We start from the raw sequence: 24951 nt of genomic DNA on the forward strand, positions 1-24951 counted from the left end.
GGGCAGCAGCAGAAGAAAAGCTCCAGGATCTCAAGATATCCACAAAGGGGCAAGGGAGAAAAAGACTTTAAAAAAATGTTTTTTTAATGCTTTTCTTTTGGAGACAAAACACCCCATATAACTTTGAGAGAGGCGAGAGGGGGCGGGGAGGATGGCTGATCCAAGAGAGATGCAGGGTACAAGGAGTGGGACAGGCTGCGAGTGGCAAGAGTGGCAACAACAATAGTAAGCTGCTGAGGGCCTAACGTGTGTATCACAGACCTGCTCCCAGCTTGGCTGGTGTTCATTTTCATTGCCAAAGTGAGGTGCACCCCCCCCCCCCCACCCCTCTTTATCGACTTACTGGCTTGGATATTCCTGAGTCGGTTTTGTGGAAAATAATGGCCAGTAATAATAAAAGATAGATAATGCAGCTAACTTTTCACCGTTTTGGCCTATACAAACAGAAGGAATAGGTCAGTTATAGTCTGTTTCCTAATTCTTTGCTTGCAGCCAGCTCACCTGCCTGGCTGCTATCAACCTCGCCAGGCAAGACATGGCTAATACGAGGAATGCCGGATTGGCCCAACTGTACATGCCCGATCCTATATCTGCAGCCTGCCACACCGACCCAGCTGCTTTCCTGCTTGCTTATTACAAACAGAGACATCAACCAGCCCAGTTGCATTCCCGCTTGGCTAACCTTGAACTGAACAACATTCTTTTCAAGCTTGCCCTAATCTGCGGGGCCTCCATTGCCCATTTTCTTCTGTCTCAGTTTTCCAGTTATCATGATGATCCCTGGAATCTTCAAATTCCTCCACCTCAAGGTTAGGGCAGCACCCTTGCTTGTTCTAGTCTCTCTGCTCATCAGATGCCTGTATTGCATCTTGAAAGGTGCTCAATAAAAAGTCCACGTCTGTGGTGGAGAGAGGTGCACGCCATCCGATCTGTATAGAGTCCTGGGCAATTGAACAATATCAAATCGTGTCTCACGGCTACACTTCCAAGAAGGGAAACAAACTTGGATATCTCCCAATTAACCCTTCTTCTTCTTTCTGGTTTCAATATCTTTCAGTTCCATGTCTGAGCACCCACAGTTTCCTTGGGACAAGATCAGACTATATAATCCGCCACCTGGGGAATACCCCTTGTACTTGCACTATATTCTTGATCATCAAAATTAGCTCTACACTTTTCAGGGCTACTAGGTTGTTACCTCCCAGGTATATCTGAATAGCTCCTGGTTCTGGCTTGGTTCTAGCTGTGCTGATCAGGGTCAGGAGTAACTGATCCCATTTCATGCCCCAATCAACCATCCATTGAACCCTAACATCCGATGCCACAAACCCTAGATGCTCCCTGTGAAGCCTCTCTACTGCCCTCCTTCCTTACTAAAAAAAATACGTATGAGTGGCTGCACATCCACATGTATCAGTTGGCCTATAACATAAATCAGAATATTTGGTGAGCGTCTTTCTCCCTGTGCTCATCTCCTACCATTCCTTCCCCCTTCACCTGCCCCATCCTGTATCTTCTTATCTGCTCCAAATTATTTTCTTAGCACGTCTACTCTGTGTGGCCTCACATAATTCTGAAATCTGCTCGTCTTTCACCTCCCTATCTTTTTCAGCAGAAGCCCCTTCCTGAGCTGCAAATGTTGCCACTCCTATGTGAAAGGAATGAGCACTGAAGACTGCCGGATTGAACCCTGCATGCTGTAGACATTTCTCCATTACGGCTGCAAACCGGAATCTAGAAAGAGCTGTTCCATTTCTGAGAGCCAAGAAAGCTCTCCCCCCTTCCTTTCCTAATCTGCAAAAAGGATTCTACGTTTGCCACCGGGCAGTTTACCATACCCTTGACTTCTCTCAACTTGACCCAAACTCCCTTTCCTTCCTAGTCCCTAGCCTAAACCATCTAATCCTGATTTGTAAGTAGGCCCCGGTTCAGTCGTCTTGCTGCAATCGACCCTCAGCTCCTGCTCGCTTCTCCAGAGGCATCAAGTCACTGATCTTTAATGCCAAAAAGAAAGCCAGTGAAAAAGCAGCTTTAAATAGTTCTGCTTTGTATATAGAGGTTATCCTGCACCCATCACAGAATCTGCATTTCTGTAATGAGTGGGTCAGTGCTCAGCAGGAATTGGAATTGTGATCCCTTTCCAAGGGAGTGGGTTGCAGAGGTTATGGTAGATCCCGGCACCTAGCAAAGCTGATCAGGAAAAAAATTCCAAAATGAAAAATGGGCAAAACTAGCTGAGCCTTGCAGGGCATTTTCTGCCCCCCACAGCCTGCATTACTATATTTCTAAAACTGAAACCTGTCTTTCATTTTTCTTTTCTCAGTCCCCATTTCAAAACCCTTACTTCAGATAAATAACTCTGCTGTGGTAGAAGGGTCACCAGTGGCACTGAGCTGTACGCTGAAGAATGGCACGGCTCCAATTGAATATTTCTGGTACCGCATGACCGTTCAGGAGGGAACAGTGGCTGTCGCTGAGATCACTGGCAGCATAGGTGTCCTGACTGCAGCCAACCGGACGCACGCTGGCTGGTACAGCTGCAAGGCCAAGAATGAAGTGAATGAGGTGACCAGTGACAGAGTCTATCTGGATGTCATTTGTAAGTTACTATTAAGATTTAATGATAAAAATGAATATTCCCATTGGACACCTTAGCTCACGGCCCTCTGGTTAAGCAGAATGCAATGAAACCTCCTTGTAGGAAACTCCATGCAAACAAAACTTGACTACATTCAGGTCTGCATTTGTCATTAGCTACCCCAGGCCTGTGCCTAGGGTGGCAAACATCTGGGGGGGGGGGGTGGGGGGGGGGGTGACAGCAGGCAGGCTGGCTGAAGATTTGCTACCTTACAGTTGTGCTGAATCTCACTCAGCAGAGAACAACTGTCCACTTCCTGATCCAGCAGCTCCCGGGCAACTTGCAGGGAACAGGAGAGGGAGAAAGGGGGTGAGCCTGGAGCAGACAAAGTGGATCATTTTGAAGAGCTTAAGAGAGACTGAAGAGGGGATCACGGGAGGCAGAAACAGATTTAGGATTTTGGCACCCCTGGGCACTGTTAGTGCTGTCGCCCCCCCCCCCCCCCCCCCCACCCCAAATTTTGAACAACAAGGAGCAGAAGGGTCTCTAAGACACAGTCCCCTCGCTTCATGTGGTTGCTTGGGGTTAGATTCTGCGGGAAACATTTTTAAATTCTGAAACAAAAACATTTCTATCTTTTATATTACATTACAAAAATAAATTAGTTTTACAGTATATGTAGTAGGATAATTTATAATTTATTTTACTTTTATTGGTGAAGAAAAGCAATCTCAAGTTTCAGTACAGGGAGCAGACCTCAGAGGTTAGGAGAGCAGGGGAGAAGGATCAGGAATAGGGTGAAGAGAAAGGAGGAGGAGGAGGAGTGCAAGAAGGAAAAAGGACAAGGGATAGGGGAGATTAGGAAAGTGGGATGGGGAAGAAGAGAGGGGGGGGGGGGTGGGGCTGGTTCTTGGATTGAGGAAGGTTTAGGGAGTGGGTTTCAGGATCTGGGGAGACGGGAGAGGTAGGAAAGGAGCTTCCAGTATTTGGGGGATAGAATCCAAGATCAAAGGAGGGAGGGTTTGAATTTCAGTGACTGGGAAGAGAGGAGGGATACGCTCGGTCCTGTTCCTTCTTGTGTCCCCTCTCTAGCATCCCACCCACTATGATGTACCCAGCACCAGTCCCTTTTCTCTCATACACCTGAACAGTGCCCCCTACCCTTGCTTGCCTCTCTCTCGCACAGAGATGTACATAGCAGCTGTTCCTCCTCTCACCCTCCAATTATCTCTACCCTGCCCCGCCTCATCTCCCCCAAATAATCCCTTTTTGCTCTGTCTGCTGCGGGCTCACTCCCCTTCCTCTCCTGTTCCCTGAACACTGCCTGGGAGGGGAGGAGCTGGAGTAGGAAGCAGAGGGCTGTTCTCCATTGAGTGAGATTTTACACAGCTGAAAGGCAGCAAATCTTCAGCCAACCTACTGCCCCCCCCCCCCAGACCTTTGCTGCCCTAGGCACAGGCCTAGTGCGCCTATTGACAAATAGGGGATCATCTGGAGGGTGTTTGTCTGTGAGCAAGAGAGAGGGGAATGGGGGAGAGAGGCAGTGGTTTAGTGAGTGAGACAGGATTGGCGATGGTTGTGAGTGTAGGTGTCTGTGTCAGATTGGATGAGATGTTAGAGAGGGGATGCAAGGGAGAGCAGGACCAGAGCACAGTAATGACCCCTGCCGCCTCCTCCACTGCCCTCCCTCCCACCACAATTCACATCCTCACTCTTTTTTGATCTTGGCTTCTGTCTCCCAGATTCAGGAACCTGCAATCCTTCCTACCTCTCCCTTCCCCCCAGGTGCTGGAACTTACCCCTCAACACCTCCTATTCCTTGCTCCCCTTCCTCAGTCCCACAACTTTCTTCCCTCTCCCGCCTCTCCCATCACAGATTCTTGATTCCACCTCCCCTCATCTTCCCGTCCCTTGCCCTTGCCCTCACCCTCCTCCTCTCCCCATCCCCCAGAACTGAAGCTTCAGATCCCTTTTCCTTACCCAGTAAAATACATTATACAGACACAAGCAAGGCTTATAATGTAATAGTGAAGATGGAAATATTTGTCAATGTATTTCAGAATTGTCATGCTTTTGCCCTGGAATCTAGCCCTGAACTGCAGCGGTAAACTCTGGGGCTGTGCCTTAGACCCACTTCCTGTTGTCTGACCTTACTGGGGGGGGGGGGGGGGGGACACACAACAGCACCATCAGTGCCTTAGGGGCTGTAAAATCCTAAATCTGTCACTGACTACATTAGGGACACCGCTTTGGCAGGAGAGAATTCCTGCCACAAAAATGAGAAAAAAGCAAGAAGGGAGCTATATAAGGAAGGAGAAAATGGAATTGTAGGAAAATTGTTGGCCCAAAAGGCAAAAAGGGGGCATATCAGCATCTCTGCGTTACCCAAGGACCTGGAGTACCAATTTGTCTATTTCTCATAATGTCGCATGCCATGGTACAGTTAACGCTATTTAGCTTGCATTATTCAAACCCCGCAGGCAGTTTTTACCCATAGGGTTTGTAATAATGTAGTTTGCTTTGCTTGTTGTCCCTGCAAAAATTACACACACAGATTTGCACCTGTGCTTTCTCTGCAGGTAATTTTCCCATTGGAAACCACTTGTGTGGTTTTGATTATAGAAAACTACACGCGTTGTGCCTCTCCCCACCAAATTCTGCCCATGGGAACATGTAGAATGGCTTTTAAAATTCAAGTGCTTGATTTAAGCACTATTTGCACAAGGTTTTTTTGCACAAGAATGAAGTTTGTTTTATTAACATGTATTAAAGATCTTTTTGCTTTACTATATATACAAACATTTTTTGAAAATGTTTAGGTATACGATTATAGATTGAAAAGGAGTATTTTCAGGTGTGATTAATGAAGCAGATTTAAAAAAAAAATTTGAATAACCCCTTTTTTACACATTGATATAACAGAGGTACCTGTTGCCATGGAAATGCCATACCCTGGGGTCATTGAAGTTTCGGTGACTGTTTGCAGAAGGAGAAACAGTTGAAATAGCAAGAAAAAAAATTTAAGGCCTATCAGAATTTAGCACATTTGACTTATCAGTAGAGGCCTCGGAGTATGTGCAATAATTAACTATGTTTTCTTTTCTATAGATGGTCCTGATGAACCAGTAATCAACATTCAACCATTTGCTGTCACTGAGAATGGTTTCTCTGCCAATGAGCAAGAGGAAGTGACCATGACTTGCTTGGCATCATCGAACCCTCCCAGTCATTATGTGTGGTTCTACAACAACTCTCAGATTTTCTCAGGGCAGATGTATGTGATCTCCAAGATCTCCCGCACCCAGACAGGCAGCTACACCTGCCTGGCGCAGAATACCCACCTCAACACACGCACTCAGATCACCATCAGCCTCACAGTCTACTGTAAGTACAATAAGACATTTGAAAATTTGACAGGAGATGGGAGGGTGAGGAAGTGCACAAACAGAAAAGTGTGCAGGCTTGATTGGGAGATGTAATAGGGATAAGAAGGTAGTAAAGCCATGACATAGAAAGTGAGACCAGAAAGGACCAGCACAGATATGACAGGAAATGCATAAATATAAACAGACTCAATTGCAGCAGAAACGATTCAGACAGGACAGTAAGGGCCTGGTTAGGACAGAAAATCTGAAGACGCAGCTGTAAGTACGCAGGCTTGAGAGCAAGCATCCTGGCTGCAGTTAGGAATAGGATAATCTCAGGGAGTCTCTCTCAAGCTACAAAACTATAAGTCCCTGAGAGTGATAGTTCTTGGGGACCACTGTTTATGATTTGGGATAGACAGATGACAGAAAAAACGAAAAGAAGAGGCAGCTGCTATTCTTTCTGCCAGGTGACACTATATGAACCACATGAGCTTGGGTAAAGTTGCCAAATAACCAGTAATTTGCAACTCAGTAGTTTAATCAAAGTAATTTGTAATTGCCTGGGTAAGGGTTTAATTGGTATATATAACATTTCATTGGGAACTGTAGAGTAGATTGCCATAGGTAATTAGCAGATTTAACTGATAAAAATTATTGAATTCATAACAAAAGTTAAGGGAGCAGTTGATTACACTTTTAATGGGGTAGTCGATCAGTTTTATTTTAGAAGCATAAGTACACAAGATTCAATATGGTAAATATAGATTTGATTTTAAGTTTCTAAGTTTTACAGAGCAAAGCATTATTATGAAAAATACATATATACTCATATATACAACCTGTGCTTGACAAATACACAACACCAAACTAAACCCAGCTGAAAGATTAAGCCAGTTTAGCTCACCCTTAGCCATTGGTGGGTCGCACGCCTACAGAGATCCCGGACCTGTCTCATAGCACAACATGGGGTGGGGAATCCAGCAACATCCCGGCAGGAAAATAGAACCCACAGGTCTTACATATGTCTGTGTGGTATGTCAGCAGGAACAGGGTAAAGAAGGACTTGGCTTGCCCGGGTTCAGGCAGGAATAAAATTGGCACATATGACAAGGCAGCTACTCTCAAGTTAACAGAACAGGCTATATCTGAGCAAGGAATTGAGTCTGAAGCTTGTTAGTTCACAGGTATACTGGAAGTGCAACAGTTAACGTTCTAGGGAAGAAAATCCCTAGAGAAAACGTCCACTGGGAAAAGATTCTGCAGTCTTTTGAAGACTGCAGAATCTTTTCTCTGTTCGGAACTTCATTGCAAATTGCAACGCTGATCTTGATTGGATGTCATCGCCATCTATGGACACAGGATTGGTGGAATACCAATGACGTCTTCTGAGTCCAGGTGCATATGCTGGAAATGAGGTTCATTGGCGGACATTTGCTGAAAATACCCGCTTCATAGTTGGTTTCATGGCTAGATACAAAATTTCCACCAAGGACCTTCTCAGAAGTTCATGTGTCCTAGGTGTAGACAGAGGTCTGATAGAGAAGAACAATCACAGTTTCTTCTCCCCTGTGTGTTCACAGTTTCATATGAAGTTGCCAAGATCATCATGTGGCTGAAGACTTCATGCTTGTGCTATTTAGGCCTGCATTTTGGTTCATTCTGTGTGCATGGCTGCAGGCTCAGGTTTAATTATACACATCCTTGTTTCAGGTAACTGACTTATACGCTACAGAATAGAGCAGTATTCAGAATCTTGTTTTCATAACATCTACAATTTATTGAGTTGGTGGCTGTCAATGTTGGTGGATTTTATTTGATTTAGGTTGGGAGATGTCTTTTTCGGTGCCAGTAGAATTGACTGTGAATATCACTGTAGGTAGTTATTAGTGAAGCCCCTGGCCCTATTCTTCACATCAGGAGGCTGCAGAGTGCAGGTCCATTCCTGAGTAAGGAGGAAGATATTCTTCTAGGCCCTTGGCGTTCAGACACTTGGACACTGAGAAATCATTCTTCACACGCTTAATGATATTCCATAGTATCTTTATTAAAATAGTAGTAAAAATTTGACAGAGGGCACATTTAACTTGAGATGAATTTGCTTCTCCCATTTACACAGTCATCATACATACCTGGTAATCTTTGATATCTGGTCACCCTGAGATTGAATTGTATAGCTGCTTATACTTCAAGTGGGCCCATTTCCTCCTTCAGGCCCATGCACGCAGAAAATATCCTCTTGCTACTTCCAGGCAACCCAACACCAATTCTTTCTTGGAGTCCCAAGTTGATTGATTTGGCAAAAGCAATGAGCAGAGGCATTGCTAGGTACCTAAATGATCTGGAGCATGGGATCATAATTCCTTTCTCCACCGCCACCCCCACGATGTTGATAATTAGCTCAGTCACGATCAGCTGCTTCCCCTTTCCCCAAAATACAGAAATTGGACATCACACTTTTAAATATTAAGAGGTCAATATTCAAAATCCATTTAAATGGCTAGCTTAGAAAAATGATGTGATTCCAGGGGGTTTAGTTAACCAGCTAACTTAGCCGAATTTCAAATAGTCCCGACTAAGTTAGCCAAATAACTTTAGACCTGCTTCAGAGTAGGTCTAATGTTATCCAGCATTGTGTGGCCAGATAGCTTGCATCTTATCTGGATATCTTCAAAAGATATCCAGGCAAGTAACGTGAATTTAAAATAAAAGAAGAAATATTAAAGGGCCTACAGCCTGATTTTCATCCTACCCCACATAATGCCCTGTTGGGCCATGCACCCTTTATCCCCAATCCCCTTTTAAATGTAATAAAAAATGTGCCATGGTCCACGGGTGGTAAACGCCCCCCAAGCCTCTACCCCGAATCTCTCATAATTGTAAAGTTTTGCTGCCGCCAATCCCTCGGTCCCTCTCCCCCACAGTCTAAAGATGTGGCAACACTGCATCTCCCACCTCCCACACCCTCCATGTTGTGTGCTGCATTTCTGACCTCCCTAGACCCTCCCCTCCTCCACCCCAAACCATACAAATCCTGCCGGCAAGCAACGGGATATGCACTTACCTGCCCCCCGGCACACTCCAGTGTATTTTATGTCAAAGCTGTGAGAAGCATAAACTGCAGAAAGTTTACCTTTCCCAGGGCCACATCTTTAGACTGTGGTGGGATTGGAGGGGTGAGGGACCAATGACAGCAGAACTTTACAGGTAATACATTTGTGACCAGCTTTGGAGAGCTGTATTCCCCATACATGGGAACTCTCCGGATTTGGCCTGGAGACTCCAGAATTCTGAAGTCTCCGGGCCAACACCCCAAAACTCTGGGGTGCCTTGCTGCAGAAGGCTCGAAGAAAAAGGGACTGGAGCAGAGCAGGCTTTAAGAAGGCGTGTCAGCATCCGTTCCCCTGGAAGACGACGTGAAGCACAGGGTTGCACAGCAAGAGCGAGACGAGCAGAAGTGTGGCCCTCATCCACGTGAAACAAGAAACTGCAGATGCAAGAAGAGCAACACCCCGAAAATGACACAAGGGCAGAGTGGGCCTGAAGCTGCAGAAGGAGTAAGAAGTGGAGTGCGTGTCCTGCAGGCCTGGGGAAATGAGGACTGAGGTGAGAAGAGAGATTAGAGTGTGTGTGTGTGTGGAAAAGGAAGAGGAGTGAGCGTGCATGTGTGTGTAGAAGAGAGAGAAGTGTGTGTGTGTGTATGAAAAAAAGAGAGGAGTGAGTGCATGTGAGTGGAAGAAGGTGAGAAGTGAGTGTGTATGAAAAAAAGAGAGGACTTAGTGCATGTGTGTGTGTGTGCATTTTTGTGTGTGGAAGAAGGTGAGACGTGAGTGTGTATGTGGAAAAGTGAGAGTGCATGTATGTGCATGATAGAGGGAGAGAAGTGTGTGTGTATGTGATAAAGTGCATGTATGTGTGTGAATGAGAGAGAAATGAGTGAGTGTGTGAGGATGAGCATGTATCTGTGTGAATGAACAAGTGAGTGTACCGGTGTGAGAGAGAAATAGTTTGTGCGCTTGTGTGTATGTGATAAAGTACATATATGTGTGTGAATGAGAGAGAAATGAGTGAGTGTGTGAGGATGAGCATGTATCTGTGTGAATGAACAAGTGAGTGTGCCGGTGTGAGAGAGAAATAATTTGTGCGCTTGCTGCTACTGCCCACCCCCCTTGACAATCTCAGGATGACAGGAAATCAAAAGTTCCCAGGTAAATGTATTCACTTCATCAGGCCAGTGCCCTAGTTTGTACTGAATCAATAAAGGCAGTTTAACTTGTGAAAGCTGGCTTAGTCCAATCAAATGGTTTCGCCAGTAGCTTGTACCTGTTTCTCTTAATTTGTTTGAAGTGGATACTCATCATATTTGACTAAGGACAGCAATCAAGAGATCCTAATGACTCTGGGTGCAGGGGTCACATTCTTCTGTTGAAAAGCAGAATAAAGGTAAAGATCGGAGTAGCAAGGGATTCTTTATTGGAAAATGCCCGACTCTGGCCGAGTTTCGCTGAACGTGGATGCAAATGAGTGAAAAGACCATTTGTAGTGGAGGAATATATACGTAACTACAGTATCTGTTCCAATGTAAATTTCTCATATATCACGCTTTATTGTGATGATACCACTAATTGTTGATTAAAATCCTGTGTAGAAGGGGGAGAACAGAACAACTTGATGTTATCATTGAATATACACACTCTAATATAGTAAAGGGAAGCACATGTGTGTGACTTAATAGACACACATATATGTTTTACTTATTCACCTGCAAGCATAGATGTTAATATGGTTTGCACATTTTTTTATGTAGGATGATTTTTGCATACATTATCAACATATATACATTTGTGATCAATTTTTGACCTGTTTGATTATTAATTTTTTATAACTTTTTATCATTTGATTATGCTTTTTTATGTCTTTTGATATTTTACATGTATTAACACATATTGATGTTTATTTGAATTTTATATATATGTGTTTTTTAGTTATTTTTTTATTGTCATTTTATTATTGTATTATTTTATTACTTTTTACAGTAGCCCCTGAGGCAGCTCTACTTTGAGCGAAACTCGGCCAGAGTCGGGCATTTTCCAATAAAGAATCCCTTGCTACACCGATCTTTACCTTTGTTCTGCTTTTCTGCAATTATTGATCGGCTTCCGCTTTGCTTTTTGGGCACATTCTTCTGTTGGCCGCAAACATGTATGAGTAATATAAATTATATAGTAATTGTGAATCTTTGTGTATAACATCTGCCTTCTCTGTAATTGGAGTAGAACCTTTTAAAGAAAGTGCTTATGATATCAAGATAGTTGATATTCAACAGCAAATATGTATTGATTTATTTTCCATTTACCAAATAAAACTATATTGTAATCTTGAAGAGGCTGATATTAGGAAACACTTAGCCAGATAAGGGGTGACTTATCTAGCTAAGTGGCAGTGGCTGAATATCTGGCTCCATTCAGTGTTTGGCTTGTAACCAGATAAGTACTTATTTGGTTACGTGGTGGGTGTGAAATGGGAGTTACAGGGAGGAGCTATTTATCCGGTTAACTTAGCTGGATAAGTAGTGATATTTAAATGTATCCGGTTAAGTTAATCAGATAAGTTAGACCTGCCTGATAGCAGGTCTAAAGTTAGCCGAATAAAACCTATTAGGTTAACTAGCAATTTTTATGTGGATTTTCAGCAAGCATAGCTGTCCTGCTGAATATGTATTTTAAGTTAGTTGGATGTCTTATCCAGCTAATTTACTTAACCTGATACCTTTGAATATCTACCCCTAAAATATCAGTTCTTTCCTGAAATTAATTTTGCTAGAAATATTTTAGGACATTTTTCAAAAGTAATTTACCCAGGTAAGTACCAATTTAATCTGATAATTTCTGAAAATTTCCCATCCTTAATTTGGCTAAAAGTACAGACAATGTTCTATAATGCATGTACTTTTAGCTGCATTGGGAAGAGGCGTTCCCAAGAGTACATTTAGGTCTGCGGAGGAAATAATGAACATTTTCTAATCTGTGTGTACAATTTTCCATTCAAAAGGTACCTATAAATATCCATCAGCACTTTATACCTGTGGAAAGTTTCAATGTGAAAATATCTCTGTGTTTGTGCACTTAAAAAACCCACTAAGTTTTAGTTTCCCTCTGTCCACTTAAAAAAAAGCTCTAAGTTTTAGTTTCCCTCCTGTGTTTGCATACTTAACCCCAGCTCAGGCAAATAAAAAACAAGAGGACTAAGTCAGTCTCTCTAATTTATTTGGTGAGTTCATAAAAATGAGGTCATGCAGATGGTGAAGTGGACCAAGCAAGAGGCAGTGGGATAGGAGCAGGCAACCAATCCACAGTGCTCAGGTTGGGAGGGGCTGAGAGGGATGGAAGGCTCATAGGAGGTGGATTAAGCAGGAACTTAGTGACATCTAGTGGCCAGCCTGTAAGGGTGCCACATCCTCCCCTCCCTCCCTCAAAAGCAACTGTCTGAGAGGAAGAACGCTTACTTAAATTGTTTTCCTTACATGAGCAAGCAGATATTATAATAAATCTTGCCACCAGGGGGAGCATGTGTTATCCCTGTGGAAATCATGGCCAGCATAGCTTGAAGACTCAAAGTCTTACTTTAACTGAGGCACATATAAAAATTACAATACAATACATGGTCAACCTATGGCCATTATTTCCTGTAAAATGAATAGTAATTGGTCTGGATAAAAAATCAGCACTGCCACTACTAGGAAGCAGAGAGCACTACCACCATATATAACAATTGTGATACTGTGCAAATTAATACTCAGAATTAAATGCAGAAGCATATATTTTTATAAAGTATGTGCAAGTACTTGGAATCAAGAGTTTGCCAATACCTCCACCGATTCACCCAGTCCTTCTCCAGTACACTAAGATCCTCTTCGCACAGGCTGCCCAAACTGTGGGTCGGCTCCCCAAATGAAGTCACAAAAACTAAAGCTGGGGTCACCTCACATGTCAGCACTCTTCAGGTGCCAGCACCAGAAGCATCAGTAATGGAAGTCAGAGTTGATGCCTGTGAGCCAGCGCATACTCATAAGCCCTGTAGTGGCACTGTCCTTGCATGATTTTCTGTAGTAACAGGAAGCCCTGCACCAGAAGGGATCATGGCCATTGCAGGGCTTGTGAGCTTACCCTAGCTCACAGACCCTGTACTTTTATTATTAATGCTGCTACCATTAGTAGATCATTGTTGAGCTTGGGACCAGCCATATGGCAAGGGGAGTGCATGGGCCAGTGACTGACACTACCTCTCTCTCCTCACCCACCACTGAACCTACCCAAGAGAAAAATGTTGCTCTTGTCATCAGCCTGCCCTCTCTTCCCGCCAGTTGCCATCCACCTTTGGCCCAAGGCCCAAAGAAAAATGAACCTGGCCATGGGGTTTTGATAACGTGGAGGGGGATTGGCAGTGAAGAGTGAGAGGTGGGGAATGACAGAGGATCAGTTGAGGGTTACAAGATGGGTTTAGGGGTGAGAGGATCAGTTGGAAGGACTAGAGGTCATGAGAGAGAGGGGTTGGGCTGGGGAAGTGAGAGGAGTGGAGTTTGGGAGAGGGGAATAAACTGGAGGGGGTGGAGGTTAAGAGAAAAGATTGACTTGAGAGGATGGATGTTGAGCGAGGGATAAGCTGAGTGTGAGAAGGGCAAGGAGTGATTATTGGAGGTGAATCGCACCCCTGCTAATTTGTTTTGGTCGTCCTCTGGGATCATGTGTATAAAATTTCGGGAAGCCCTGCTCTAGCACATCACCCTGAATCCCCCAGACCTCCCACCCAAAAAAACGCAGACAACGGACAAATCCGGTTTCACTTGCACACGTCAATTAGCAGATGTAAAAGTGTATGAGCAAGTTCGGCAGTGTATGTGTGTATCTCTCTTAGAAAATAGCTACTGCTATGTGTACTCTTGCCCTGGGAACACTCCCAGACTGCCCCTTTTTTCCAACCCAGTAAACTGTACGCATGAAACTGAAAATACATGCATATTATCAACGTTTATAAAATAGCATATACATGCGTGAAAGCCACTTATGTGCATATATGCTATTTTTATGTGCCGAACCCCTTATAATATTGACAGAAATGGGCTACTGAGTGGGAATTTGCCATCAAATAAGAGTGATAAACTTTAAATTTGAGGAAACATCTACAATAAGTGACAAGTTATGAACTTGATTGAAGTAACAGCAGCGTTTTTAGGAATTATCGATGGAGTTTGAACACTTAAGTTAATTTAGACAGGCTAAGCCACACAACATTTACAAAAAGAATTTTTATATGAAAGATTTGTGTTCATATTAAAAAAAAATCACAAACAAAAAAATAACAAAAACAAATATAAAAAAATCACAGGAAGGAGGGAGGTCGGTTCATGATTACTATTGAAAACACACTGCATACAAGGCCGTGTTGGCATATTGCAGATGATGTATGAAACCTTCCTCTTCCTACTTTAAATATTTTTGTGAAGTGGTGGGAGCTGTAAACTTGACACTCTGGAGCCTATGAAATAAAACTTAAAATGCACCGTAAGGCCTTTTGTGTATGCAAAATATAGTGTGCTATGCTATAAGACAAGAATAGCCAGCTCCGGTCTTCAAGAGCCACAAATAGGTCTGGTTTTCAGGATATCCATCATGAAGATGGATATCCTGTTTTCAGGATATCCATCATTGAAGATCACAAAATACTTTACCCCTCACAACATGGTTTCCGTAAAGCTTTAAGCACAGAGACGCTACTCATATCCCTGACAGACCACATTATCATGGGGCTAGACAAAGGCCAATCCTTTCTACTTATCCTTTTGGACCTTTCGGCCGCATTTGATACTGTCAAACACTCCATCCTCATCAATCAACTTGCGAACATAGGAATCTCAGGAACTGCCCTATCATGGTTCAATACTTTCCTCAACAACAGAGGCTATAAGGTCAAGATACATAATAAGGAATCCTCCCGCTTCTCTTCAGCTTTTGGAGTTCCTCAAGGCTCCTCCCTATCCCCTACACTCTTTAATATTTACCTTCTACCGCTATGTCAACTGCTAACCCACTTGAAACTAACTCACTTCCTATATGCAGACGATGTGCAGATCTTGATCCCCATCAAAGAAACCATCTCCAAAACTCTTGAATTTTGGGAAATTTGCCTTAAAGAAATCAATCGCCTCCTCTCGAGTCTAAACCTGATATTAAATACAGCCAAGACGGAACTGCTCATCATCTCACCAGAAAATAGCAACCCACCTCCATGTCCTCTAACCCACCATCTTACCACCCAAACAAGGGATTTAGGCGCAATTATCGACAACCATCTTAATCTAAAATCCTTCATCAAACAAACTACTAAAGACGGATTCTATAAACTTCAAGTACTTAAAAGAATCAAACCGCTCCTTCACATGCGAGACTTCAGAACGGTCCTTCAAGCAGTAATCTTTTCTAAGATAGACTACTGCAATTCCATCTTATTAGGTCTCCCTTCTGCTTCCATTAAACCCCTTCAGATGCTTCAGAATTCTGCTGCGAGAATTCTGACTAACACCAGGAGAAGAGACCACATCTCTCCTATTCTCAAGAACTTGCACTGGCTGCCAATACACTTTAGAATTATCCACAAATCCCTCACTATCATCTACAAGACTATCCATCACCAAGCATCCCTCAACCTTCAAATTCCACTCAGAAAGCACACATCCACCAGACCCATCAGAGAAGCCTACAAAGGATCACTCCTTGTTCCACAAACCAAAACCACTCAACACCTAACCTACAGAGACCAAGCCTTTTCCACAGCCGGACCTTCACTATGGAACTCTATTCCTCCCGATCTAAGACAAGAACCATGCCTTCCTACTTTCAGAAAAAGGCTTAAGACATGGCTATTTAAGCAAGCCTTCCCAGATCCATATTGAAAGACAGTAACATCTTATAAGACACTACACAATATTATGTAAATTATTAATGTAAATAATTCATCTTTACTACTCAACTATCTTACTCTAATTCTCTCCCCAGTTTTATGACCCTGTTGTAATGTAACTTTTATTTCTTTGCACTTGTTTATGTTCTGTTTTTTGTGCACACCCTCTCGTTATTTGTAAACCGGCATGATGGGGTTCCTAATCTCGAATGCCGGTATAGAAAAATCTATAAATAAATAAATAAATAATATGCATGAGAGAGATATGTATACAAAGGAGGCAGTGCCTGAAAATCTAACTCATGCATATTCATTGTGGACATTCTGAAAAGCAGACCTGTTTGTGGCTCTTGAGGACTGGAGTTACAAGGCTTTTAACCTGCACATTAATATGTACATGTTAAATCAGGAGATATCTAAAGGTAAATAGAGAACCATATGAAAATGAGGCTTCAATTGATGCTGTTTCTATGTGCTAATTAGTAATTACCATGAGCTCATTATTAAAAAAAAAAGAATCAGCTGCCTTGGACCAGGTGTTAAATTTTGAGTAGGCTCCAAATGAAAGGGCAAGTTAGCACTGGGGATTTCAAATCCCCTTTCCCCCTTGGCACAATGTGTACGGGGCCTCTGAGCCCCAATCCATCCCTAGCAGGACCAAGAATGAGTGTCACTCGATCTTCTCCAGCTCCCCAGACCTATGAAGAGGCCTCCATACCCTGAGCCCCTTCACCATACTCTTGGGCCCATGGAGAAGGGACATCTGTGACCCCCCTCCCCCTCCCCTGGAAGGCCTCCTCCCTATCCTACCCCGTTTCTTTCTTTTAATGGGCAGCTCCGGGGATAGGGGCGGAGGAAGGGAGCATGACGGATGTCAGGGTGGGTCCTTTATTCGTGATGCTGGGAAGGGGGGGGGGTGTGTATGTGTGTGTGGGGGGGGGGGATCAGAGCTTGGAGGCCCCTTATTTTGGTGTCAAAAGGAGAGATGGCGAGGACATTGGTCCTCGGAGGCTTCTTGCGTCTTGTGCTGGGGGAAGGGTGATCCCCTGTGCTATCTGCCCTTTTCATTTTGAACTTATCAGCGGGGAGGATTATGTTAGCTAGCATACATGGCAGTGACCCGGTAGTATGGGAAAAATTTAACATGGCACACACCATGTTATGTGGGGTTTTACAGTGCACGTTAAAAGGGGCTCCGACTTGTGAGCACATTTTTAAAAAGAAACTTCCTGCAGACTTTCCCTTTGAACAGTTGGGACTGATCAGCGCCTCCCACTACTTCAGTACCTGTGGACTTTGCACCTGCTTTACAGTTAGTTACTAATGTTTGATGCGCCGCGGTAAAAACTAGCAGCTTCACGTACAAAGCCGCGCCATAAATCCCACGCAGGCTCGGCCCTTCCCCTTCCCGCCCCTCTGCACTGTTTCCCCAGCACTGGTACTTTAACCAACGGAGGGGAAGGGCAATTTTCAGCCCCTGATTTTCTCTGCTTAATTATCCATCTGAAATCTTTTGCACATTGCCCTCTACATTTTTACCAACTCTCAGGCTAAAATGTTTTAGCCCAGGTTTTATCGCATAGACCCATGTGTTTAGAATAATTTGCATGCTGCTGTTAGGCTGCCCTGCAAGGGATTTGTGATTTTTCCTGGTTTGTGTGATCACAGTGAGGATAAGGTGAGCACCTGTCTCCTGGTCATAAGGTCCGAGTGAGCCAGCCCGGGTGTTTCACCTCCTGCCTCTAATTTTCACTGAACTCTTAAATTGGCAGCTAAAACAGCATTGGGCACTCACTTGTTTCTTATGATTTTGAGCTGGGTGGTAGGCACCTGCATAAGTGTTTCAGGATACACTGCTGGCTGTAATCCTACAGCTTGGGCAAGTTTGTTCTATGCCACATAGTTATTATACCATCCACCCCCTTGACTTTAACAAAACTACTGGAAAAAAATATATTCTTACACCTGTAGTTAGAAATGGTTATCAGATGGTTTACATGTTATCAAGGATAAGAACATAAGAAGTTGCCACAGTGGGTCAGACCAAGGGTCCATCAAGCCCAGCATCCTGTTTCCAACAGAGGCCAAAGCAGGCCACAAGAACCTGGCAATTACCCAAACACTAAGAAGATCCCATACTGATGCAATTAATAGCAGTGGCTATTCCCTAAGTAAACTTGATTAATAGCAGTTAATGGACTTCTCCTCCAAGAACTTATCCAAACTTTTTTGAACCCAGCTACACTAACTGCACTAACCACATCCTCTAGCAACACATTCTAGAGCTTAATTGGATAAAGATAAGGTGAGTTAGTCCTGCTTTTGTCCTATAGTATCTATGGACCAGTAGTTTCAATTTCTCTAAAAAAGAAAAAAGCAGGAACTAGAAATTTTCTAAAACAAAGCTAGAATCAGCCTGTCCATGATGATATATAAGAATCATCTTCTAACCCTACCATTCATACAAACCCAGAATATTCCTGAAGTCAGAAGGCAGGCCTATTGCAGGTTACCAGTCCTTAATTTCCAGTAATGTCTGAAAGGAGCTTGGATTTATACAGTGCTACAGTGCCCTTCAAATAGAAATGTCTTCTATTGTCAAAGAAAGATTAGTGAAAAAATATTGAACTTGGATATGTAGCTCAAGAGCACTACAAGTAGAGTACTGTAATAGTTAATAACACTGTATTAGTTGCCTGCCCATGAAAGCATCGAATCTAAGAGCTCAGAGAACTTGTTCAAGGTCTTTCACAGGTGGTGGAGGTAGGATTGGAACCTAGATCTATGACTGCCAGATACAGGGAACACAAGTAGGCCTATTCCTTATCTATTGGTCCAAAATGAAATTCCATACTCTTCATTTCCAGATGTTTCAGGGTCCATTCAAACTTTTTTTTTTCAGGGTCAGAAGTCTTGCTCTGTGCCCAGCTCTGGCTACAGGTGAGGGGATAAGAGTTCTAGAAGCATGGCCGCCTCTGGTGTGTAATTGAGGTTGCAGTTGCGCATGTCCCTTCACACAAAGGAGAGGAAATGCAGAACTGAAGCGGAGGTTTGATCAAGGTCGCACAGTGGGTAAATGGCAAGGTAGAAATGGGATTAGAATTAGAACCCTTCAGGTGCTGCTCTGCCTGTGACCTTACAGGTTACCCTGGTGAAGCCCTTTGCCTTCTCTCATTAACCTTGCTCTAGGTACACTGTAGCAGAGGACGTGTGCTGATTTCTCAGGTTTATTGAGACGAGACTCCACTGCTAGACTCATGTGGCTGTTATTACAATGTTTGCTCCCCACCCAATACACAGATCTGCCAGATGGAAACCCTACCTGCACAGCAATAGCTCATAATACTTACCAGGATGTGGTGCTGTGGTGCTCCTGGGATGGGGGACTTCCCCCTGCAAAACTGCGATGGCTGAAATCCAACCAGGAAGAGAGTGATATAGTCTCATACTCCAATGCCACCAAAATAGAAAAAGGAATAGCGATTCGGAATGAGAGTACATATGCCTGCAAAATCTCCCATCCAGCACTGAAAAACTACGCTATCTGCAGGGTCACAGTATGTAAGTAATTCAGCAGTTGTTTGTGTGACCTCGTGGAATTTGGGGGGGGCGGGGGGCTGGGAGGAGTGCTGTCATAATAAAAGGTGCTCAATTGCATTGCTAGCAAATAAAATAATATATATATCACCAAAATATCTTTGGCTGAATAAAAGAAGGCATAGAAATAAGGTTGAAATAGTGTGAAACAGAACCCAGAATTAGGCAAGCTGATTCCCTGAGGCTCTCACAGAAGACGCAGCAGTTACTCCTGCCGTGAGGCTTCCATTTCTTCAGTATGCTTCTTTCTATGTCCCTTCCCCCTTACAGGGGTCCCAGAAGGAGGCCCAAATTGCTCAGCCATCGCCACAAAGCAGAATGAGTTAATCATGCTGACCTGCGAGCTAGAAGGAGGCCTGCCCCAAGTCACGCTCTTGTGGACGGACTGGAAGAACGGCACCTTAGAGAAGCCGAAGGACTCTACCCACATTCATGCCCTAAAATCAAACACCACGTACAATGGCAAGACGTTCTCATGCACTGCCCTGCACCCACTGAATGCAAATGCGAGGGAGTGCCATGTCACATTAGGTAAGTGCGCAGGGTGACAGAGGACCTGCTGGCAGGGAATTGCGGCAGAAACCCAGAGGCCTTGGCTATCAGTGGTGGCCACAAAAAGCATCTCAGCCTTCGGTTTTCGTCAGTAGGTGACCAGGTGTCCATCGTGCTTCGGAATGGCTGAGGCAGGAATCCAGCAGCGACTATAAAATCTCACGGTGGTGACCTGGGTTCAGTGGCGGGGGTCTGGGTTTTCTGGCTCCGTCAAATTACCAGCTTAACCCAGCGATAAGCCAAAAACTCAAAGCCTGCACACTTAAGCAAAATAAAGAGGATGAATTTAATTTTTACAAATGGAAGTGTTTGCCTTTACATCCTGTAGCATACGATATTCCAAACCGAATGATTTTCAAACTAAAATCCAGACAAAATACAACTTTTCTCTGTGAATATTTAGCTATCAAAAACAAAATGTGCAAGCACCCCTTTTTTCTCTCAAAATCCTTGATTTCTCCTTCAAAGTCCAGTTCCTGAAGCATTCTCAGGCCACTCCAAGGCACTACCGGCCTGCGCTTTGGCTGGCTCCACCTGAGTGAAAGCAGAGTCCTGTAACCCTCCCAGGTTTCTGATTAGGGCTACAAGAACTGACGTTTGCCTGGCTCCTACTCTCAAGTCTGCTGCCTCTAATGTCAGGGACTCAACCCCTCATTATGCATCCCCTGCTCAAGATTCACAATATTCACTCTGCAATAACATAACTCTTACTCATTGTCCCAGCAGTTCTCACAGTGTTTAAACTCACTATTTAACGATGCCCGACAATGCAAGCAATTAGGCTTTCCAGCCAAAGTCATCCCGCAGTCACCTAAGATGAAAGCAGCTACAGCACGAGTCCTATAGCCCTCTGAGGTTCGTGGCTATTTATTTATTTTATTAGATTTGATAGACCACACACCTGCAGCTTGCCTGGCTTCTGCTCTCAGGTCTGCTACCGTCAGGGTCTCAACAAGCCTGAAGTAACCCCCACTCATTGTGAGCAGTTGCACCATTTAAGCCAGTAGGGGGACAAGGGGGCAAAAAAGATGGCCCCCATCCCTTCTGCTGTTCTGACATTATTTCACTATGCAAGATACCAACTAAAAACAACTTGAATCCCTTTTTAAGGGCCTTGAGCCGATTTCACTGAAGCCTAATGTGCCTGGCCTAGAAAACTGAAATGAAAGAATGAAAATTGTATCTAACTATGTTAACTGCTGCCCATATTGTGGGAGGTATTCAGCAGTAAAAAGGAAGAAGAACAGCAAAGCAAGGGCGGGGGGGGGGGGGCGTCACCTGTAAGGGAGGCTTCAAGGTTGCTCTCGCTTACCCAAGGCTCGATCCCCAAGTCTTGCGGTCAGATAGACGAGGGTGCCTCACTGTCCTTGTACAGACTGGCATTTCCATGGGTCTTCCTGCTGCCCAACCAGGAAGGGGGGGAAAAAAACCCCCAAAATTAAAAAAAAAAAAAAAGGCCACCCTAAAGGTGCAGTCTGAGTCTGTAAACAGAGGGAGAGAGGAAGGTTAGGGTTGCCCCTCAACATGGCTTCCCTCCCTGGCCATGTTAGTTCCTCTTAAAGGGGAATTCACAATACTAACCAAGTCAATGGGGGGGGGGGGGTTACAAGATCACCAAGCTTAGGAGGTATTTCTCATTTACTGCAAAGAAATGTGTCCAACAACTTCTTGGTCTAAAGTCAGCTGCAATATATAATACTTCAGGAGAGCCACCTGCTGCTGTGCTACTGGAAACACATCGGTGGATCAGTAAATATTATTCAGATTCTAACCGGTGTGACTTTAATATTTTGCAAACTGGCAATCTTATTCTGCCATAATTCTCACGTAATAATATTCTTCCTGTGTCAAACTTTTTTTTTTTTCCTTTAAGACTTTGCTGAACCTTTGCCCCAGCCTGGTGTTTGGAGACACTGCCCTCCGAGTACTGACCTAATGCCCCAGTATGGTGTTAGAGGGCATGTTTTCTTCTGAGCAAGTTCTATCCCAATATGCCGTGCTGTTAGGAGCCAATAGTGAGCTAATGCCCTAGCCTAATGTTAGAGGACACTCTGCTTTCTAATCTGGTACCGATGCAATCCCCCAGGTGTGCATTAAGGGTCATGCTCCCTTCTGAACTAGTACTGAATCAGTGTCCCAGCAAGATGTTAGGAGGGAAGACTCTTAATACTGATAACAGGTTCCTAGTCCTGGGATTGCTGTGCTACTCTTGGTGGACCAGTTTTCTAACAATACATCCTGATCTTTGCAGAAATACCCAGACTTGACACACAGAGAAACTCAATATCCGTATTCGATGGGGGAATGGCGCAACTCAGCTGTTTCCTGAAAAGCGCTCAGCCAACTTCAGAGATGTTCTGGTATAACAATAAGAACGTGGTCATTGTGCCAGACTCACAGAAGTATGGCATTCTGCAGGAGGGTCGCTGGTCCAACCTTACCATCCGGGACACTGCATGGAGCAGTGACAGCGGCACCTACAAGTGCTCAGCATTCAATGCAGTTGGGAACTCCAATCTTTCCATAAGCCTACAGGTCAAAAGTGAGTCCAATTTAAAGGATCTTTCTCTATATTGCCTCCTGTCTGCCAAACTATATTCAGATGGGGAAGAATTGAAGATTATAGCTGTTCCTAGGACCCTGGAAAGCAAGTGCAATAGTTACACTTAAATACATTTCAGGTTTTCACAGATTTTGAAAATTTTTATTGTTCTAACGTACAAGTTATTAGGGGTGTGCAGGCCAAAAAATGACATTTTGTGTCATTACATTTGGGGGTTGATTTTCGTTATCATTAATGTTTTCCCCTTTTTTTCCCCAACTTGCACTGTTGAGAAATCAAAAAATTATAAGGTGAATTTTAAAAGCCCAGCACGCGCATCAATTTGGAGATGCGCGCACAAGTCAGGCTCACAATCATATTTTAAAAGCTGCCCTGGGCCAAGCTTGTGGGACTTTCTACCCAAAAATTAAGAATACAAAAAGATCTTAAAGTTTTTAGGAAAAGATTAAAAACTTGACTATTTAAAATAGCTTTTGAAAATGATTAAGCCCCTTGACAAGTTGAGGAGAATAGCCTGATATAGAATCGTGTGCAATTAAAGGTAGAATTGAGGTTAAGTAACTGTTTTTGATTTTATGTATGTATTTGGTGGTATTCTAATTTATGAATATGAACTTTGAGAACCGCCATGATTGTCTAACAGAATGACGGCATAGAAAGAAAGAAATAAAAGTATGCATATTTCACCTGCTGTGCGCACATCTTGCTCAGATTTTAAAAGGGGTGTGGTCTGGGCAGGGTCGAGAAACGTGTGCGCAAATACAAGCCTGGGCACATGCCAGGTCTACTGCCACGTAGGTTTACTTCTGCTATGGAGGAGGTGTAAGTTAAAAAATGAAAACTAGCCATTAGAGATGTGAATCGTGTGATCGATCATCTTAACGATCGATTTTGGCTGGGGAGGGGAGGGAATCAGATCGTCGCGGTTTTGGTTTGTTTTTTAAATCGTGTAAATCGTAAATCGGGGGAGGGTGGGAAAACCGGCACACTAAAACAACCCTAAAACCCACCCCGACCCTTTAAAATAAATCCCCCACCCTCCTGAACCCCCCCAAAATGTCTTAAATTACCTGGGGTCCAGTGGGGGGGTCCCGGTGTGATCTTCCACTCTCGGGCCACGGGTGCGTTAATGGAAATGGCGCCGGCGCTACCTTTGCCCTGTCATATGACAGGGCAAAAGTAGCACCGGCGCCATTTTGGTTCCTGTCCCCCGACGTCACGAGCGCAAGAGATCGCTCCCGGACCCCCAGGGACTTTTGGCCAGCTTGGGGGGGCCTCCTGACCCCCACAAGACTTGCCAAAAGTCCAGCGGGGGTCTGGGAGCGACCTCCTGCACTCAAATCGTATTGCCGTATTGCAAAATGGCCATACGGCTGGCGCCATTTTGTATTGCTATATTCTAGTTATATAATTAATTTTCCGGCTAGAATATAGGCAGGTATGAGTTTTAAATTTGCGTTTTGGCCAGTTATCTGTCTAAATGTCTCTTGCATATCTACCCCATATTTTTTAAGTAAGAGGTGGTGGTGATAATGTTTTGACCATGCAAGATGGACACAAGAGGATATTCCCAGGGGATAAATCCCTTGTGTTCTTACCAATCAAATAGCTCAGAATCAATCCATCCAAATCTCCAAATGTGATGGGGAGGGGGAGGCTGCCCTTCCACATATCGGCGAGTAGGTGCTCCTTAGCATGGTGGTGCCCTATGTAGGGTTACAGACATGTCTAGAGAGATTCATTGCAGATGCTGGAAGAATCTCTTGTCTATTTGATACCATCATGGTGAAAAGTACTACAGAGTAAGTGACGTTAGGGGGTTCCATGACTGTCTTGTATATTGTTATGTATATTGCTGAGGCTCGGGAAATAATAAATAATATTAGTTGTGGTGTTTACCAGAACATTAGTAATTGATCCTGCATTTATTAGTTCCCACCCAAAAGAAAGGCTGTGTACACTAGAGGAGTGGAAGGAGAGAGAGCGAATACAATAGAGACTTTTAAATACTTCAGGAGGGCAGTTTTCAAAGGGTCTTTTGCAGATAAATGGGTATTTATATGTGGGGAAAAAAACTTTTGAAAATGTCCCCTCCCACATGTGGGGAAAAATACGCGCGCCATCCACAATGCATGTACTTTTGCCTGCAGTGGAAAGGAGATGCGGTGGGGGCAGGGCTAGGTTGGGCCCAGTAAAGTGTGCACAGGAATTTAGTTTTGAAATTTTCGCCCTTTGCATCTGCACAGAATGGAGGATAAAAACAATCTCTGTAAAACCAACCTAGTGCAACGATTTTAAAAGGGAAATTCAGTGGGGAGTTTCCCTTTGAAAATAGGCTT

The 24951-nt window shown here is 43.9% G+C and overlaps 1 protein-coding gene across 1 annotated transcript in view; it reads left to right on the top strand.

The window, feature by feature from the left end:
* VSIG10L2 (V-set and immunoglobulin domain containing 10 like 2) overlaps positions 1-24951 on the top strand; it is a 124569-nt gene that overhangs the window by 63731 nt on the left and 35887 nt on the right. The window contains exons 3-7 of the mRNA XM_029573276.1: positions 2324-2599; positions 5687-5962; positions 19201-19461; positions 19768-20028; positions 22301-22591. Coding sequence (XP_029429136.1) covers positions 2324-2599; positions 5687-5962; positions 19201-19461; positions 19768-20028; positions 22301-22591 — 1365 coding nt within the window. The remainder of the gene's footprint in view (positions 1-2323; positions 2600-5686; positions 5963-19200; positions 19462-19767; positions 20029-22300; positions 22592-24951) is intronic.

The sequence above is a fragment of the Rhinatrema bivittatum genome, chromosome 12 (assembly GCF_901001135.1).
Source record: "Rhinatrema bivittatum chromosome 12, aRhiBiv1.1, whole genome shotgun sequence".
NCBI lineage: Eukaryota > Metazoa > Chordata > Amphibia > Gymnophiona > Rhinatrematidae > Rhinatrema > Rhinatrema bivittatum.